Raw genomic sequence first — 22436 nt, 5'->3', positions numbered from 1 at the left:
ATATATATTATTTAACTCAAACAAGGCAATAATGTAATTGATTTCAACACTTAAGTTTATTAATACGACCCACATATCAAAATATCGTTAATAACATTTGATACATTAATCAAGACAGTGTAAAACAGCCCTCATTACAGCCCTGTCATCACTCACTTGAGAATTTTATTATTTTTCGTAAAATACAAGTGAAAAAAGACTATTAATAATATTAAAATAATTTTGATTTCATTCATGTCAAGTAAGCCCTCTCACTGCAAACATGCATGCACTCAGTGCTCAACGAAATATATATATTAAAACAAACAATAGTCGTAACACCAATTAACCGTCCTAAAAATAGAAATTAAATAAAAAACTTATAGTATTTAGTACTTTAGCAGCACTTCAAACGCTTCTGCATAGCAATAATGTGTCTATTTTCTAACAAATATGAGCTATCAAGAAAGGACTTATTAATATTTACCTAGCTAGAAATGCGGAAAGAAGAAACTGCAAATTTTATGACAAAAAGCCAGTGCAAACTCCAGCGCCATCGAAATAAATGATTCAATACGTAAATTTTTACGGATTTCGACGTAATCCTATGTCAGTGAAAACATTTAACAAATACCAAAAAACACACCAAGCAAATGTACTATCATTTGTGGCAGTCTCAAAGCGGTTTCCAATATTCCCGATTTTTTTGTAGAGAATGAATCTCACGAAAGCCGTATAAAACCTTTAACTAATGACGACTCGCAGATCGAGGTAATATTCGACAATACCCCCATTCGCTTTGTAACCAAGCTGAAGTACCATGGTATTGTACTATCCCCTCGGCACAACTTCACCTTCCACGTCGACTATGCCATTCGCAATACTCAGTTCACACATACTCAACTAAACAATACTCTTCGCAAGCGTAACCAGCTTAAATAAACAGTTAAGCTTTTCTGTTAAAAACAGCTCATTCACTCTCTTTTCATATACGACTTTTCCCTTTTGCTCTTCAAACACTTCCGGCCATATGGAAAGACTCCTTCTTCTTCGTGATTGCACCAACTACAAACGCAAGCCCTTCTCCAACAACATCCTATACGATCTCTCTCAAACCTTGCGGTATAAACTCCCCACAGTTTCTTACCCTTTACATCGATGAGCGGGACTCTGATACTACCGTGAACCTGCTCTACAACATAAATTAATAGAAATTATGTTGCAAATTAAAAATAATTTAAATAAATATAAATTATAAAATTAAAATTAGTTTTGTTAAACCCATGGTAACATTAATTTAAATACTATTTTTTATTTTTTGATAATTAATATTATATAATTACTTACGTCGCACAGTTTTATTCAAAATTTAAAAGCATTTAAAATTTTCATCATAAAAGGATACCGCAATCCACATATTTACAAAACAAGATAAAATTTTTTATAAGCGCGAAAACCGAAAAACGAAATTCAAAGAGAATTTATTGTTAGACAAGGCGGAAAAACCTCATCAAATGGAAAACTGTGAAGTTAAAAAAAAATTTTAGGAACCAGAAAAGAGCAAATGTAACTATGGAAACGAAAATACTAAAAAACGAGAAATAATAAAAATATGATAGTAAATTCTTTCTTCAAAGGCAGATAACAACTCTGGTTTTGATAACAAAAAAGAACTTAGAGAGCAGCGACAAAGTCAATACCGTCTAAACCGTAAATACCGTGTAGAAAAACACCAAAAAATTTCATCACTTGTGAACATAAAAAGTACTGCCAATTCAAACAAAGAAACCATAGCTTTGCTAAATAACATGATATAGCGGGTTTAGAATTTGAAGGATATACCACATTTTTTCTCAGCAGTGAAGCTTTAGTTGTAATAAAAAAAAAACATAAGGGAAGACAAACTATCCATAATGGCAAGAAATTTTTAGTAAATTTAAAATGAAACTTTTGTTATTTTAAAAATTTAATATGTAAATAAATAATATTGTAATAATATTAATTTATAATAATATTAATTTATAATAATATTGATATTGTAATAATATTCACTTTGGAATAAAATCAAGTTCTTATTAGTAAGTACAACAGATAATAAGCAAAACCCTGATTCTCCTTTATGAAGAATCAGGGTTTTGCACAGTCTTTATGGTATATATCTGTGAACCAAATTTAATATAATAATAATAATTTAATATAATATAATATAATTATAACTGCGATGTCTCATTAGCTGTTCTCAATTATATTGTTATAAGGTTATAAAAAAAAATTATGCAATATATTAAATTTTTTCAATCATATTTTAGTAAAGGATTTATGTTGTATATATAATTTTCATTGTAATTAAAATTAATGGTTGTAATTAGTCTATATGTAACAAAAATATATTATTTTCATTAATTCAATTAAGAAACATTATTTCGAGCAGATTTCAATTTTCGAAATAATTATCGTACATACAAATTAATAATTCTCATTCAGTTTAATTAAATGTTACAATAAGATGTTGTTTGATATGGAATCGAGGTTGTAAATTAATTTTAATACAAACATTTTTTCTCTCAGAGTTGAAAAAAAACTGTGTGCTCATTATGGTTGAAATAAGTTGGCATCACTTTTAAAATATGTCAATTGTTTTTTTTTTTTTTGTAAATTTTTTCCGTTGTGTTGTGTATAATTTAAAATTACTTAGTTTAAATACAAAAAAAAAATGAATGTTAGAAGATTAGTGTATTTAAATTAGTGTTAGTGTAATTAAATTTATGTATTTGAATTTATTCATAAAAAAAAATGCTCATATGATTTTAACGGGTGACTGGATTTTTGAAACATTCATTATGAACATTGACAATAGATTAATTTTTAAATTTGGCTGCACTGAAACTTAAGACGTATAATTTTTAACGAGTATAACTTAACTCTGAAGATTTTAATAGCATTGTTGTTGCTTCACATGTTTTCTTTCGTAAGTTGCGAGTGTTTTTTTTTGTTACTCTTAAAGAAACTTTTACGGGTGTTAATAGTATAACACAAATGCAATAAATGGCTAAGCAATTAAGGTAAAAAGTTTAATTGAGCAATTTGTGTCCTATGACAAGAAATCTTTTTCGAGTAGAAAAGGAGTGGTAATAGCAAGAAAGAAGAAATATTTTCAATTAAGTATATTGCAGGCTAACCGTACTGGTATTTCGGATATAGATCTTAAATTCGATACTCCGTGGTACTCAATTTGTGTCCTATGACAAGAAATCTAATTCGGATAGAAAAGGGTTGTAATAACGAGAAAGAAGAAATATTTTCAATTAAGTAAATTGTAGGCTGACTGTACAGGTATTTCGGATATAGATCTTAAATTCGATACTCCGTGGTACTCAATTTGTGTCCTATGACAAGAAATCTATTTCGTATAGAAAAGCGATGGTAATAGCGAGAAAGAAAATATTTTTTCAATTAAGTAAATTCTAGGCTGATCGTACTGGTATTTCGGATATAGATCTTAAATTCGATACTCCGTGGTACTCAATTTGTGTGCTATGACAAGAAATCTATTTCGAATAGAAAAGCGGTGATAATAGCAAGAAAGAGGAAATATTTGCAATCAAATAAATTCTAGGCTAACGTACTGATAATTGGGATATATGTTGGTTTGATCTGTTTATACTGAAGAAGCTTGGAAAAAATTTTTTCCAAAAATAAGACAAACCGACACGGAAATGTCACACATGCGGAAAGACTGGGGAGAGTTGAAGCTATTGGCCACCAATCGTACCGAGTGGAAGTTATTTGTTACGGCCCTATGTTCCTCCTAGGAGTTAAAGGATTAAATATATAATGATCATGGATATGTAGTGATATCCGAAACAGCTGTATGGTCGGCTAAGAATTTTTTTGATTAAAAAATTTTTTTTTGGGAAATAAAAAATTTATGTTTCTAAATCTGATATTTTAATATCTATTTTACAGGTCCACCTATAGCGTAGTAGAAAAATTTAGTCAGAATATTGAAATCACATTTTCATAACTTTTATTATTTTAAAAGTCAATTGAAAATTTTATTAACTAATATATATTTTTACTACCATTAATTATTTTTAATTTCTAATTTAATTTTTATGTTTTTAATTGCTTATTGTTGTACTATACATTGTGACCGAAAAGTTTCCGGAAATTTTAAATAAAACGCAAAATTCTTTATCTTCATCAATATTTATTTTATCTCCTTCAAAATATGCTCCATTAGAAGCGATACACAAATGCCAACGTTTCTTCCAATCATCAAAACATTTTTTATAGGCGCTTTCCGGTATGGCTTTGAGTTTCCTCTGCGAATTCTGTTTTACGTCTTCTATGGATTCAAAACGCGTTCCTCTGAGTGGTAATTTGAGTTTGGGAAACAGGAAAAAGTCACACGGTGCAAGATCAGGTGAATACGGGGGCTGTTCGATGGTATTTATTGAATGTTTGGCCTTAAAATCGTTGATAATGTTGGCTCGGTGCGAGGGAGCATTATCGTCATGAAAAATCCATGAATTATCCTTCCACAATTGAGGCCGTTTACGGCGGATATTTTCACGCAAACGTCTTAAAACAGTCAAATAATAGGCTTTATTGACTGTTTGTCCTTCAGGGACGAATTCATGATGCACCACACCACGAATATCGAAGAAAACAATCAGCATTGCCTTGATTTTCGAGCGACTTTGGCGTGGTTTTTTCGGTTTCGGCTCGTCTTTTCCTCTCCATTCCGATGATTGTTGGCTTGTTTGCATGTCGTACTCGTAGACCCATGTCTCGTCACCCGTTATGATGCGTTCCATGAAAGTTGGATCGGAATTGGCACGATCAAGCATGTCTAACGAGACCTGTCCACGATGGTGTTTTTGGAACAAATTGAGGTGAATCGGAAAAAGCCGAGCGTTGACACGTCGCATACACAAATTGTCCACCAAAATCAAACGAGCCATCTCACGACCGATGCCTAGCTCTCGTGCTATCTCTCTAACACTCACATGAGGATTTTTGAACACGATTTCCTTTGCCTTTTCAATGTTTTCGTCGGTGGTAGAGGTCGAAGGTCGTCCAGAACGCGGCATGTCTTCGACGGTCGTACGACAGTCCTGAAAGGCTTTGTACCACTCATAAACTTGAGTTTTCGATAAAACTGATTCCCCATAAGCCTTTTGTAGCATTCGCAACGATTCTGCACACGAAAATTCGTTCGAAACACAAAATTTGATGCAAACTCTTTGATCAATATTTTTTTCCATTGTTTTTTTCGCAAACGCACTACTGAGGTGAACTGGTTTCAACAGCTGCCGTAAACGAACTGTCTGACAGATCGCGCTCATTTTTGGCATAGTAATTAAGGACAGTGCTGCCAAACTACATAAACTAAAATATCGAAAAATATACAGCGCGCGAATTTTAAATGAGAATTTCCGAAAACTTTTCGGTCACAATGTATACTATATATATTTTTTTAATTTTATATAAACATGCAACTGTACACTATACGCAATTAAATGCATCAAATATTTTTTTAATTTTTACAGATTTTTTACTGGCAGGCAAACTCAAAGGAATTTAATAAAAATAATTTATTTGATTGCAATGTTATAAAACCTGATGATGATACCAAACCCAACTGGTACGGGTGTTTGAATAATTTGTTTTTGATACTCCCAAGAAGTAGTAAAACTCAATTAGGCATAAAGTTTATCTGGTTTTGTAAGTGATTACGTGGCTTGATAGCAAATAAAGTAGCAATTATGATTTGTTTGTGCTTTTCGGATGTCCAAAAATGGGCAGATGCACTTGGAACGATCGATGACTTTATTAGTTTCTGAAAAACCTAATACAATAATTAGACATACACTATATGACAATTTTAAGGTACGGTTGTTTGGAGGAAAGCTTGTGCCGGTGTCAATGACTTTATGACCTAGTCGGTGGTCTATATGTTATGTAATTTTAGCTTGTCTAGTGGTTAGTAGTTGAAATGCATTCGAACAAGGTGTGTGGCTAATAAATCATGTGCCTTCCCATTAAATTTTTGCACGCATCGAATGTTTAAAGTGACACCAAGTGCACGTTTTGACAATCAATTTAACTAAAAATAAAATCTTTAAATCTTAAAGCACAACTGCCATTGTCTGATTTAAGCGAACGTACAAAAGTGTCATGAAAATAATGCTTCCAACGATGATAACTTCGATTTCGATTGGTTTTTGGTTAGGCGGCGGAGAGCAAATGGAGCTGCCATGTAGACGCTATCATGCAATTTGCAAAATCTGCTGACTTTGCTCGTTTCCATCAGATTTTATGCAAGCACGGAAACATGTTAATATGAAAATTTACATTTAAATTTTTTTTTTTATATAACAATTTTTTATATATATTTTTAATGCATTTTGTGCAAATAATGGAATACATTTTTTACAATAAATTCAGATTTGATATGAACATATATTTTTATAGTTTAATACAAAAATATAAAAACAATTGACAAAAGGCAAATTTAAGGAAATTATCTAAAAACTAAAATGAATTTTTTGAATTCATATATGTTCTAATACTAATAATATCAAAAAATAAAAATTAATACACTAACTTACCAATTTTACCATACCATATACCAATGTTAATATATATATTCAACAGAGCCTCAATACTATTTCTTTACTAGTAATAAAGTTTTGGTTAGTGATGTGATGTGATGTTCCAATCCAACTCATAAATAATTTTATATAAAAAATAATATGAAACTAGATGATAAAATTAAAACCAAATATAACAAATTCATAAATCCAATTAACGTTTCCGCATCGTTTACTTAATCAGCTGATATTTCAAGAAATAATGACCCCTAATGAAAGCCGTTAAATTACCCTTAAATTGCATTTTTAAAAATTTAAAAATGTTTTTGTAGGAGTGCAGTTTGATCATTGCTTTGTTTTGTCGGAGTCATAGTTCACTCATAGTTTATTTTAAAAAATTTCGAACTGGTGGCACTCTTAACAATCTCCCAAAGCTAGGCAGATCATGCACAACACAATCTACCTGCAACATCGACTATGTAATAGCTGCCCTTGAGAGAAACTCTGAATAATCCATTTCATGGATACTTAGTATTGATAGCTCATTTGGCCACATTAAGTGGCTACACAGATTCAGCAAGAACGTATGGTGTGACACGTTCTATATTAGCTGCTTCGTTTCCCTATATGTTCCGATGTCACAAAATACAGATTAAAGAAACTTATAATTTATTTTTTTAATTAATTTTTCTGCATCTACCTTGTAAGAAGTTCAGAATCTGCCAATAACCCAATAACCCAAGTATTAGTCAGTTATCTCCTATCTATCTCCTAAATTCCACTTTAACTTTTTCTAGTACTCAGTAAAACTATTTACCAGCCTAGCTTATTGTTTATTCTATTAAAGTGTTTTAATTAAAAACTTAATACAATTTTGTAACTATCAATGACTCTTCCTTTATTACTTGATCCGATGTTCGAATACTTTACTGCCATTATATTGAGACGCCCTTGCAAAAACTATCTCTCTCTCAAACCAAAGTCAGAACTCCAAATTGAAACATGGGTTAGAGCATATATCTAAATTTCAATAACTCTTCTTAATATTTATTCCTTCTTAATAAAAAGAAGTAAGTGCCTATTTTTATAATTGAATCAATCTAACTATATTATATATTATGATAAATTTGGAGCGCAAAAATTTCAGATAGTATCTATCGATTATTGCGGATAAGGGAACAGATTAGCGTATTTATTGACTTCTATATATTTCTTTTATACTAATTTGTCAGCGTAAATATTTAGAACAAACAATTTTGATAGGTGCTTAATAATTAATCGAAAATATCAATTATTATATCAAAAGTGATAAATAAACTCATGATTGGTATATGGTTAATTCACTGATTGTCCAAAGTTGGGACAAAGCATGGACGTGTGAGAACCTTTGCTCAAAAATGTACATATACGTCTCGATTCTCCCATTTAAAACTGGTTAGCTTCCAAATTTTTTTTTATCTAAATATTATTTTTTTATTTTGTACTTAATTAAATTTTCCTAAGTTATCCTAAGTTATCCTAGTTATCATATATTATATTATTCTAAATTGGTCTTAAAAATTAATTTTTCTACTTATTTTAAATAATGTGGATCTATGTTATTTTTTAATGATTTATTATGTCACTAATATTTTTTTAATTTTTTTCTAATTATCCGCAACTCAATTGTAGCATTAAAAATAGTTGCTATACTCTACATCTAGTGGCAACCTAAGTTCATGCCATTTATGGCCATAGATAAATAGTTGCTGCCATAGATATCTATATCTCTATTTATTTCAGCTGAAATCTAATGGCACACATAATTATTAAAACTGATGGTAATTAATTAAGCTTCATCTTAAGTTTTTGTTTAAATTATTCTGAAAATTCATCTTTATTTTTGGCTAGTCACTCTGCCGATAAAGTTTCAAAATGTGTGGCAATCATGAAGTCTGTTTGATTCACTCTTTCAGATATCGTGGAGATACACGTAATAAATAAAGTTTAAACTTTCAGCGTATAATTATTAAATAATAAACCTTTTTAGGTCTTAATCTATAAGTAATAAAAACTAAAAAATAAAAAATAAAAAGTGTATAACAAAAAGAAGAAGAAATTTTAAAAGATTGCCTCAAGTGATTTTGGGTAATGGAAAATTGTGGTTATTGATTGAAAACACAAATTACGTTTCTATCTATTCATCTTTTTCAGTAAATTTTAAGAATTTTATAATTAAATCATAATTTGTACGGTTTTATTTCAGATTTTATTTTTTATTTGTTAAAATATTACGTGACTATTTTGCCAAAAATTACTCAGAAAATCATGAAATTGAGGTCGAATTAAAATGCAACAGACGTATTACTTTAAACCCACTTAACTCTCAACATTTAATATTAAAAATTTTTATTGAAAATATTTTTAAAAAGATATACGAGGAAAATATTCAATTTGAAGAGCGTCTAACGCGCAATAGTCGAAATGTCAAAGGGTCCCGCATTTGCATACAATGGAAAGGAATGGAAAGGAAAGGAAGAGTTTGTGTGGCAAAGCACTTGGAATTGCATTATTCAAAGAGGTTAAGTATATTCGGGTTTTTGTGTTTCCTAAGTAAATATGATTTTATAAAAGGATATCACTATAATTGAATTGTATTGATTTAGAATGGTGCAAATGGCATATTTGAAGAGTATCTTTACTCTTCTAGGGAAAAAATAGAGAAAATATGAATTTCACACATTTTAATGGACTTTTTATTATACGCCCTTAGTATGTTATAAGTAATTTATTTACAATTTTTATAACATATAATATTTACAACAGTATATAGATGGATTATGTTATAGTACTATATGCAAAGAAAATTATTTCAGAGTATCATTTAAATTAAAAAGAACAGTATTTACTCATTATCCGAATTTTAAAATCTATCAAAAATTTATCAGAGAGGTTTCCAAAAATAATGTACTAGAACCACAAAAATTTTTTTTATATCATTTTAATAATTTGAATTTATGGCTATTTCGAGTATTGCCAAATACCCATCATCCTCTCTATTAAATACAATTGTTTCTATTAAGTAAAATAGTCACTACATCAAATTGACGTTAAAATCAGATTTAATTAAAAACTTATTTATAAAAAATTTTAGAATCCCATAAATGTATCTATTTTACCTTATATTATGATCAAATATAGCGATCGCCCAGGCAATTCCTCCATTACAGTACCTCTTTTATTACCACGTTTTCGTTCCACCTACATACCAGGACTTATTTATGAACAGTTTCTTTAACAGGTCAATATGAATTTGTCATATTATCGTATATTCTCATATATAATAAACAAAATTTCAACAATTAATAGTTTGAAATAAAAAATTTATTTTTAATTAACTAAAATTTTTGTTGTTGTTTTTTCATTTCTATTCGAACTCTTCTAAAGTTTAAACAGTTTTTTTTCGTCATAAGACAAAAAAAAAATTTATTTTTTAAATACATATATATTATTTATTGTATCTTTTCTTGCGATGAGACTAACAATAAGATAATGTTATTGTTAATTAATGTTAGATGGTTTATTAAGAAAACAATAGAGCTTTAATAGACCACTAAGAAAATAGTTGGGTTTTTACTTATTCCTATTGCATTTTAATTAATGGCTGAAAGATCCGCTCTTTTTAGACGGAAAGTAATGGTTAGAAGTGCGAGTGGTTATCATGTACTGTCAGCCTTTTATTGTATTTTTTTTTAACATTGTCAAATTCAACTTTAACTATGGAAATTTTTAGATCTTGATGGATTCTTTCATAACATGGGGCACCAGTGATTGTTCTCAGTATTTTTTAATTAAGCACTTAAGGATAATTTCAATAATTGAAGATCTGACATTACCAAATCGCTGAATACTGTAAGTCTATATTGGTTTTATGATGCTATTATACAAAAATACTTTATACTCTAGGCACAGGAAGGATCTGTTATTAATAAGGCAATGCAACTTAGAAGCTTGAAGGTTCATTTGTAGTTTTTGTCTTCAATGTGTTTATGTACATCAAGTTAGGCAATTAAATTGAAATTGATGCATAAAAATTAGATAGCAGCCTCTAAATAAGATTGATACTAATACGACAATTTACTTAAGAAAAACATGGATTGCAATTAACCTATTGGAATCCTACTGTATCTAATACTGGTATCCAAGGAAAGAGCAGTTATCATTCTACTACTATAAACTTCTGACTACTTCTTAAGTAATTCTTTTGCACGTTTAGTGTAGAATACGGTCAAGTATTTATCCATACTCTTGACTGGTTATAAAATACCATGCGGAGCGTTATAAGACGTTACCAGTACTGCACATTCAAATAGTATCTTATAAATAATTGATTAGTGTTCACTTCCTTCCACTTCCACTACATATCTACATACGTCATTATTATTATAAACGATATCTTAATTCATGTATCATGTATCATTTTTTTTTTGTAATTAATATGCATTTAGCTTAAATTACTGATAACTACAATAACTATAGTTGTATCTTTGCTCAATAATAATGTTTTCTTTTGTAAAAATAATAAATAATATCAAAAAATTATATAGTATATTTGTCACATTTTCAAAGTTTTGTTTTATATCTTATGATTTTTGCTGATGTCAGCATATGACATCATAGAAAACCAGAAGAAATGGTAAATTGTATGTCTAACACTTGTCAATTATTTTACTTGAAAGTTTAAATTGCTTCGACTTAAAATCAATTGACTACAACTTGTAACTATCAGAAGAATTTGAAAAGATTTCACTTAAATTCAAGTGCCGTAAACTTTAAAATATTGAACATTTTTACAAGAATTTCGTTGAAAGCAATGAAGCTGAAAATATTTTAAACTCAAAAATTTTTAAAACTTTTTGTAAAAATAACTTCACAAAAACTTTGCTAAAAAGAATATCTCACCATGCGTTCAGTTATTTAAGTACACATTTTTATGAATCATATGAATTTTATACATTTTTGACACTATAGATACATACTGCATGTACACATAAATATATGCATTTACCTACATTTGCATTTATCTACATATGCCACTTTATTTAAATTTTTACAGAATTCACTCCCATTTGCACTTATGCCATCGTTTCTGTAAAAGTACATTCCCTACAATATTGCATGCTGACGCAGTCATTTTTTTTCTATCATAAACTCTTATATATATGTACAAACACATAACTGAATAAAACTATATAATTTTTAATTTTAAAAAACTGTTGTACAAGCGCTTATTATTTCCGGGAAAGTGATTAAAATTCTAGTACATTTTTAAGCTTGTTAGTTGTATGCCACTATATAATTTATATAATATTCTTGAATTCTCTAAATATAACATATAGCGAATATTATATTATATATGTAATGTATTCTATATATATAAGATATACATAAATATATAACATATATATGAATATATATAAAATATACGTAATACATATATTACAATATATATGATATATATAGGTATAAGTATATACATAATATAATACATTATATAAAATGTTACGCATTAGCTCATAAGTCTTAAAAACAAAAAAAAATGTATTAGACAAAACAAAACAATATTGTTTTTATATGACGGGTTTTCCAAACAAGAACTTATGTCTGAACCAGAAAATTATATAGTTTTATAATGCATATATATTCACAATGGATTCAATCCATTTAGTATAAAACAGAGAACTGATATAAGTAGTGAACACTCGAGTCATTGGCAATGTTTCACTTGTATTTTTTTGTATTTCATATAAAACTGAAAGTACTTCTAATGATTTATATTCTACTCATATCATACTCATTAACACTTATAATCGACATAAAACTACCGCAAATGATTTATGAATCATTCACGAGTATATAGTTAATTAGTTAGTTAAGATGGAGGGAGGATGAGTCCTCATCAATTAGCTAAAATGCCGTTTTGAATCCACAAAAACTTCGTAATAGTGGCTAGTAGATAGAAGGTCAACTAGAACCAGTCAGAGCCATTAACAAAGGCAAGAATCTGGCTAATGCTAATGCTGGAGATATCGTCAAGTGAATAGAAAAAGGAGGCCCCTAAAAACTTAAACCTAGTTCTGGTCAGACCTGGACAAAGACACATTAGATGTTCTGGTGTCATTTCCTCAAGAGCTGGTAGACACGCACTACAAGAAGTACCACAGGGTAAGCCGAGTATAGCTCCTTGCCGTCCTATAGACCACTGTCCTGTAAAGACAGATATCAGCCTAGATACCTCAGATTACAACTTATGTGATGCTGATTCATTAGCACCGGTACTTGTTAATGAAAACACTTATGAAACATTTCTGTGGTGAGTGTGAGTGCGTATAAGTGGCATATGAGAAAAATATTTATACTCCTTTATACTTGGTTTTTATGAGTGTACTCTGAGTATTAAAATTCTGACTCTTTGTAGTTTTCTGTTTTGAAACTGGTTACATCTAAAGTAATATTATTTCTGAACTTGGTAGCTGGTGTTGGGTGTCCACACATAGACCTGATAGGTACATAGCGCTACTAGAATAGAGCCTGTAAAAAAGTTAATGGGAGTATACATAAGATTTGTGCATAAATTGCGAACTTTACAAGATAGTTCATTGCAATGTCACGGATGAACTTCAGCCCTTTAATACTGGTAACTTGAAAGAAATTTGTTTATGTTTTCGTTTTTTTATTTCCGGTTCAATACATTTCTAGCAATCGTCTCTGCTTGTAATAAGTTTAGTTATGGGTAAACTATCTGCAGTATAATTCATAATATTAATATTAAAATTTCTATTATATTTTAAATATACGAGTATATATAATATTTCATGATATATATACATGTATATATGCGGCGAAGACATTAACCAGCGCAACGCCATCTGCCGTGTTGTAAAAATCAAAGTACAAACAGCAACTAACTTGCTTCTCAGAAGCAAGAGAAAAAATACATAATCACGTGTAAATAATGAACATTCACAACATATATTTAAAAGTGTTTTAATTGATAATAAAGTGGTAATACAGAAGCACCACATTGGTGACCCCGACGTGATCTGTACACGCGACCTTCTGATGTATTTATATATTATTTATATCTAAATATATATATTACATTTATAATATATGCTATTATTTACATTTCCCTCATTATCAAATCAATACAACTTTTTAATCGAGGGATATTCAGACAAAAAATTTAGACTGCAATACTACCTTCGCTTCACATAACCGGATTAGTTTTACTAAACATATTTCCATATAGTGAAAAAAATAGCTGTTACTGTTTATATAACTTAATAGCTCACTAAACTCTAATTCTCATTTCCTTAAGCCATTATAATCATAATTTTAATTTCCTGACATTTATTCCTTAAGTATCAACCTTTTTACAACAACTGTAACTGTAGGCAGGAAAACACACAGAAGAAAATTTTAAATAATTCAAGAAAACACAACTCAGTGAGCACCGGGTCAATTTGATATCCTTTTAATTACTTGCCACTTTCACTTACCTTACGCTTGGAACGTGCCATACGTTGATCACGTGAATTTTCGGCTTCTCCAGGTGGCCGCTTACCCCACACGGCGAGTGCGATACGTGTGTATGTAAATATTAACACCGCCAACGGTACAACAAATTGCAATGTAAATAATGCCAGTGTATAATAATAGGATTGCTCCATCGAGGGCCACTCCTCACGACAAACGTATCTGCAGAAAACAGTAGAAAGATATTCACATTACTCAGCGAAACAGTTTTTAATTAAAAATAAAAATGTTAATATTGTTGTAAGTTAAGAGAACCACTCTGTAAAAATATTTAAAACAAAAAAAAAATAAAAAAAAATGAGGAAAAACTATAAGAGTTTCTGCACGCAACAGTTGCAGGACATGATGTCACAATGAAAAATATGTTCATCCGCTTCCACAATATTTGAATTGTTATATTCTCTTCATTCTTCGTTCTTCACTCTTCACTGTTTGAGTTTTCGCGGTTTAATTGTCATTTTTACTTTAAAACATTTAAACATGTCTAGCATTCTTCACTCGCTGGTCCTGTCGTTGACTAACGATGACACTTAACATGACTTATGTTCGTTGTTGGTTTGCAAAATAATTACAAAATTCGCTCAGAACGGAAGACATCTTCCAGCAGACCCACGGAATTATAAAATTTCCAACATTTACATACAAAGTCAATTCCAAATTTATGCAGCAAAATTCCTCCCAGGAGTTTAAATGCTTAAATCATGCAACAACATAAAGCAAATAAACTTAATTTTCTGTTTCTGTTGGAAAAAGATTTTGTATTGTAATGTCCTTTGGGGTGTTCACTGCGGCAGGTTCTCATACATAAATAAAGCCGCATTAGTGTCACTTCAGCGTACGTCCAATGCTTTTAAAATGACGGAAACGTTCAGCCATAAGAACCTTAAATTAATGAATGTTACAATGAAATATAAATTACGTTGACAATAATAATAGAAGAAGACACCACATTTGATGATCCAAGAAACCTGTGAGTTTAATTATGGAGAAATTTTTGAATAGTGTAAGTATGGACAAAGACTTAATTAAATTCATTGTAATCAGTTTGAATTAGTTAGGAGATGGAATAAAATATACAAACAGTTATAAAACAACTAAATTTAGAACAGAATATCATCCAATAGAAACATTTTCGCAGATTAAAGAAGATAGTTATTATGTGTCGAAATAGTAAACAACTAGATGACAGATGAAAGATACCAATGGCAGCCCGTCTTGCAATATATGCGGTTTAGTGAAGATTGATTCCATGCTCTCATTAAATTCAGTATTCTGTAAGGACAAATAGATTTTTAAATACTTCCAATTTACTTCTATGAACTAAATCAGTGGTACTATATTTGGATTACAAAGGGCATGCTGCTGTTGACCTGACTGCTGAAGATATTTTATTCCAATTTCTGTTTTTGATCAAAGTCATTAAATAAATTGCAAAAAACTGGTATAGAAAAACAACTTTTAAAAGAGAAAAATATTGGATTATTGAATGCTGCTTGTTATCTTGTATGGGTGCGAAATGTTAACTCTATCAAAGACACAATTTATAAGTAGCGAGTACCTCAAAAGATAATAAAAAGATCAATATAGGGAATGAGCAGAAGAGATCAATTAAGAATTATAGCTCTGAGAGAGAAAAAATTATGGTCGACATAATGGAAATAGTAACTACCTAAATGAAAGTAGCTGGGTACGTAACTCAAGTGACAGACATTTGGATGAATAAAAACATTCTTGATTGAAGATAATTAGAAGATAAGAGAGCAAAAATAAGAAGCAATCTCAAACTCAGTTAGAAAATCATCGATTTGCTACTAAATCACTAATTCACTCAATTTAAAGGTCATGGATATGCTACTAAATCTCTAATTCACTCAGTTTTGAAGTCATCGATATGCTACAAAATCTCTAATTCACTCAGTTTTGAAGTCATCGATATGCTACTAAATCTCTAATTCACTCAGTTTAGAAGTCATCGATATGCTACAAAATCTCTAATTCACTCTGTTTATAAGTCATCTATATGAAACTAAATTCGCTCAATTCAGAAGTCATGGATTTTCTACTAAAACACTAATTCATAGGAAGGATTTGCCTTTACCATATATTGCAATATAACTCAAGTTTAAGTTAAAATTAAAATATTTTAAGTTTTTTAAAATAAATTCCTTTCTTTACGTCTTTGAGTTCAGAAATTTATATATAAGCAAATTTTTAAACGTTCGCTACTTTTTTATGCACCGTCTAAATTGCTTATCATGGCGTATTCTACAATAATTTATTAAGTCTGAACTTCAGTCGTCAGCGCCACCTAAAAATTTTTATGCGTCTGCCTTCAAGAGGATGCCACAAGGCACAATTAAATTAGACTTTAACTGCAAGTTGTGCACTAACGCTTAACGCTTAAAAAGTTCGATGGAATGGAATCAACTTTCCATGATTGCTGCAAACAAACTGTTGATAACTACCCAACATGCCGCAAGGACAAAACATAAACTCTATGGTAGGTGTCACATACAGACAATCGCAGAGCATAAAAAAATAGTGACTTAAAGATGTCAAAAGCATACCAAGGCGTACGTTCAAGGCACATGTTACACGCCGCATTTATCGTTTTCAACATAAAATTCACTTTCGACAGAAGTTTATTTTCTTCTTCTTACGATTACTTCACATGCTAAAAATCACTTCTCTCTGTGAGTTATTCGTTGTAAATATTTTCAGTCGTGCTCAGCATTAACAAAGCCTTTCACTCACATTATATACGAGTACGAAGGTACTCCTCTTGCTACGGGGTGTCCTTATAGCAGAGAATCTTCGCATACCTAGTGTCATTTTTTACTCCTGTTGTCTTAACGTTGATGTTGTCATTCGTGTAATAACTTCCGTCAATCAAGGCAGAAATTCCGCGCCACATTCGCCGAACCAACACAAGAGTAATTGCAACTTTCTTTAGCATGACGTTTAGTATTACTCAACTCAACTCTAGTATTTTATCTGCTGAGGTGCAGAACAGGAGAAGACTTCAAAATTCAATTTATCATCTTAGCAATATTTTCTGTTGCTGGCAACTACTAACTACACTACTTACCTGTTACAATGCTCATGCCAAATGTCAGGCTGCATCAGTTTTGAGACAATTGGTATGGGAAATGCCGTTGCCAGTGCAATACCCCAAACGCCAGCGATTATAAATTTGGCATATCTGCAAAGAAAAATAATATTTTCATTTCATTGCGACTTCAAAGTATTTGAAGTATTTTTGCATCATCATGGAGGACGCAAAGGATATCATATTGTGAATTAATATTAAAATTAACCACTCCTTTTGCTTTCATTAAATTATATGGTTGTATAATATTCATATTGTTTTAATGCATATTTATACATACAGACATATATATATATATATATATATCTATCTATATATCTATACTCCCCATATTGTTTATATGAATATGTTTATATATAAATGCACATATATATACATATAATATATATATATATATATAAATACATACATATATATATATTTGAGTGTATATAGCTATGAATAAAATTCATATAAATATACGTATAAAGTATATATGTGTATTTATTCTTTAATGCAGTATGTTTTGTATATTTGTATTGTGCAGTTATTGCTACTATAAATTATGCAAAAATGCAAACTGTGATGTACGCAGTGGAAACGCAGTTCCTTTCCCTTTGTATAATTCACATGATTCGAGTATTCGCCATTTGCTCATAAAATGAAACGTGATGGTATAAAATTATGAGGACCGCGTAGCGTATGAGTGATAAAAACTTTTATTAACATATCACGCGACAAAATTTTCTAGAACCATAACAATGTTTGTGTTATGGCATAATAAAAATTACTGTTAACTGAAAATAATGCAGTTTAACAGTAATAAATTATATCTTCTATCTTCTCTTTTTTGCATTACGCAGTTCAGTTACTTTTATTACGTATACGCACTGTGGAGCATGCAATAGTTTCTTTTAATAAATGCGATTATTTAGCTTTAAATTTTATTAATTTTTTTACTTTTATTCACTTAAACAAAAGTCTATTGAATTAGTTGTTGATATAAGGGGAAACCTTAAGAAAATTTAAAAAAATCACAGAGTTCTATTTATTAAATAAGCAGAAGAATTTATGACACTTAGAACCCTTTTCTGCTCTATTGATCGTGATGCTTATCGGAATTAAAAATTTTGAAGACAAATGGATTTAAAGTTTTTAGTTATATGTTATGTTAAGCCTTTTCCGAGTTACTGCATCTGGGCATTTTTACTCTATGATAACTGAGGGGTTTCTGCAGAGTCCCACCTATCTCACTGACTAATTTGAGTATTCCCGGTAATCTTCGTAATTATTCAATGATTGATCTAAGATCTGCGTACCGCCCCAAGCGGATAGTGATTACTCTGAGATTAGATAGTGCTAAGTAGGGCAGCCTATCGGTTTTCACATATAGCTTCAGAGCTCTGTCGCTTATGTATTTTTTGACCGGATCTATTCTTAGGTCTCATAGCATGTCATTCTTGCGGTTATACCATAGTACTTTGAAGAGTCTTTGGAGAGCCTGACTTTGAGTAACGTGTAGCTTTGGGATAGTAGAGTCGGCAGTTTTGCTATACGCGACACACCCATAAAGTAGTGCCGGTCTAATTTTTAGTACAATACGTTTTATATTAACTTTTACAAACATTTTCAGTATAATATCAGAAACCCTTCCATCATTATCCATCAATAGTCCAATAATGTGATAAGAAGTTATCAATTTCTTAGACAGTCTTCTCTAATTTGATGACAAAGTAATAAGTCTTGTTAAATTGTCGGAATAAAATCAAATAGAAAGTATGTAACTGTGAAAACACAACAAAAATATTTAACATTAATTTTTTTCGCCTAAAGTGACGCGTCGTATGACGAAAAGACACTATTTAAAAGTTAAAAGGGTTCGAATAGAAATGAAAAGACAACAACAAAAATTTTTAGTTAATTTATTAAAATTTAGCTGACCATACAACGCTGTTTCAAGTATTATCATCATTAGTGGTCTTAGAAAATATTCGAATTTTTTAATTAGTTTATAGTCCGTATATAATTTGTTTAGACTGCAAGTGCTAGAACTCGTGTTTATTTAATATATTTTTACACCTCTTTTTACGAACTAAATTCAGTTTATTATACTTGCATTTAATGATTAGTTTTGACTTATTCAAATTATCTATATAATAAAATTTATTAATATTTAATTTGGAGTGATACAGACTTTCTATGATGTAAACTAGTCATTTTCTTTACATTTAAGTTAAGTAAATATTAAAGAGTTAAATAGGAATCAGCACTCCTAGCAATACGCTCACATCAAGTGACCTCAAAACTAATGTGGGAATGCCTTCCACTTCTTAAAGATCTTGCTGAAATGAACAGGGTTTACTTAATATGGATCACAGGGGACAACGGATTTGAGGGAAATGAAAAAGCCGATAGGAGGCGGCATTGTATTATATTGGGCCACAACCATTCTGCGGTCCTTCATGTAGCTTTTTCAAACTAAAAATTAATGAGTGGCTAAAAAGAGCAGTTCAGACTGAGTGGAATAATACAATTGCCTGCAGACCAGCGAAAGAATCCATGCCATATCGATCAAAAGCCAAAACTAGTGAGCTACTAATGCTGAACAGAAGTAGCATCCGGTTTCTCACTGAGCGTTGCGGAGTTAAAAAGCATCTATCGAATCTAGGTATTACTAGAGACGATAACTGCATACTATATTGCGAAGAAGAGGAAGCAGCAGAACACATTTTGTGTCACTGTGAAACTAACGTGGGTATGTCACAGTAATCCTCATAGGATGCAGTGACGTGGTGACAAGTTCCCAACCCGTTTTAAAATCTAATCTAATTTAATAAATAAGAATAATACAAACTTTTTAAGATGTGAATTAATAGTTTCTTTTTATTAGAGTTATTTAAATCATAAGAAATCAAATATAATTAATACAAATTTTTTATGATGTAAATTTATCCTTTTTTCGTCATCGGAGGTAAGTAAATATTGAGTAATTAATTGGACTCGTGCACATTTTCTATGCCTCATAAATAAATTCTTCTATTATTTTCTTATATTATTTATATCTTATATTTATTAATCTATTATCCACTAATATTACTAATATATTACTAATACTATTTCTACTAGTATTTTCTTAAGTGAGCAGAGCTTTTGTTGAAAAATAATAATAAATAATATATATTAATATCTTACTTTTAAAAGACGATGGTAAAAATAATATCACGGCTAAATTCAAACTACGTTATTAATAGTTTATTAATTTAATAATATTGAACTAAAGTTAATAAAGATATTTATTTTGATATATATGTATTGTATATGTTACCTATATACTTTATTTGACTTATGTTTCTTATGTTTAAATCAATAAACTAGACTCAATTAATAAACTATATAATTAGTTGCCATTAACAGCTCTTATGAAACATAGCTGACATATTGTAACCAAAATACGAGTTTATAACTAATTTAAAAATTTTTTATGTTCTATTATTTCTATCTATCTTATCTTATCTCAAAGCGTTCAGAAAGTTTATATATATTAAATTAAAATTGAATTATTTCAGTTTAAAATGTTACGAAAAGGCTTTCTCATTTGGTCTTTCAGTTGCAGTTATACAAATATTGTTTGTTGTAGGTGTTCGCTTTTATATATATAAAAAAATAATTCCTATATTTTTTATTATGAAATAAAGCCGTAGACATTCATACCAGAAGATTTCTATTAAAATTAAATGCTCTTACCTCAGCTACATAATAAAGCATTTATCTAAGTATCGCGTTTCCACATTGACTTTAAATGTCAATAATAATAAAATTTAAATTTACATAAAATGCATTTGGTTTCACTGAATTATAATTTTTGAAAGATCCGTTTCCATCATGTTGAAGGGTTATTATTCTTTTAATTTATATGCAAAATAACTTTCATAGTTTATAGAATACCAAAGTTTTTTTAAAAAAAACATATATGTACATATCAATAAAGCTCACTAACGGCATAAAAACCTATGCCAGAACTACAATATTATTAACAAAGCAGTAATTATAGTCGAGCTAGTCATAATTAGTATAGTATCTAGTGTGATCTACTATATCCAAGTAACTAAAAAGTTCAGCACTCAAACTATTTTGAAAAATAATTTAAATATTTATAAGAATCAGCTTAATCATCGCATATTTTATTATAAAGCTCCTATATAGCTCTCCATTTAGGACAGCTGGACTATTGTATTTCTGTTTAGTTAAGACTAAGTTTTAAGCCCACATATAAATTAATGGCAGCAAACATCCACGACTTTACACGGAGACAACTATAATCCATTGTAATATCTTTGAGACAACCTAAACGAACGAATATTTTCAATATAGCTCATTGTGTTTTTCTTGTTAAGTCATTTGGTTTCACAAAACAAGTTAAGTAGATACGATTAATCCACCTTTATTTTTTCTGCTTAGCCAGTAAAGAAAACTGAGGAAAAGTATCATAAATATTAAAATCGTTTTGTCAGTAATTCCAGTTTTAAAAATAAAGTTGACAAGATCCGATAAGTTCACTTAAATTACCTCCATCAAATTATTGAATAATTTGGTCTCTTTGAGAATGAAATCGTTTCGTCTGGAATTCCAGTTTTACAGACGAATTTAAGGATATCCGATAAATCTACTTAAATTATCTCTGCCGGGTCAATAAATGGTCTCTTAGACCATTTCATAAAAAGTATACAATAGAGTCAGTATTATAAAATATTTGCACGAAAAAAAATTTAACAAATTCAATAAAATCAAATTCATTTATTCCACATAAATATATTTGTCAGACCTAATCATTGAAGATGACAGTCAGAAAAGAAAAATATCTACTCTGTCAGTACACAGCTCTTGCTAGAAGGTATCTATGTAATATAGATATCTAATACCATAAATGTCAACTCGATATTTCCAATGCATGTATTGAGACCTTGACAGTTTAATGAAAATAGGGTATACCTATTTGGTATGGTGTTTAAATACTATAGTCCTCTGAGCTATCCTAACGATATATTTTCTCTATGTTTGAATGGCCCCGCCCGGTCAAAAAAAAGTGCCTTTCCTTACGGAATTCCCTGAATCGGCTAGAGTACTTTAGGTTTTTGATGTAATATTACAATGATCCTACATTTTAAGACCTATTTATCCCCGTATTCCGTGAG

General features: G+C 29.9%; 1 protein-coding gene across 1 annotated transcript; it reads right to left on the bottom strand.

The window, feature by feature from the left end:
• Window positions 1-324: 324 nt before the first annotated feature.
• LOC119676480 (RYamide receptor-like) lies at window positions 325-19461 on the bottom strand. The gene is made up of 4 exons (XM_038087720.1): window positions 19439-19461; window positions 17245-17358; window positions 14120-14318; window positions 325-333 (listed from the first exon to the last, which is right to left on the bottom strand). Exons 1-4 carry the CDS (start codon window positions 19459-19461, stop codon window positions 325-327), a joined length of 345 nt encoding a protein of 114 aa, XP_037943648.1.
• Between the last annotated feature and the right edge of the window lie 2975 nt (window positions 19462-22436).

This window comes from Teleopsis dalmanni, chromosome 2 (genome assembly GCF_002237135.1).
Source record: "Teleopsis dalmanni isolate 2A chromosome 2, ASM223713v2, whole genome shotgun sequence".
NCBI classification, from domain to species: Eukaryota; Metazoa; Arthropoda; class Insecta; order Diptera; family Diopsidae; genus Teleopsis; species Teleopsis dalmanni.
This window is presented reverse-complemented; position numbering and strand designations above follow the sequence as displayed.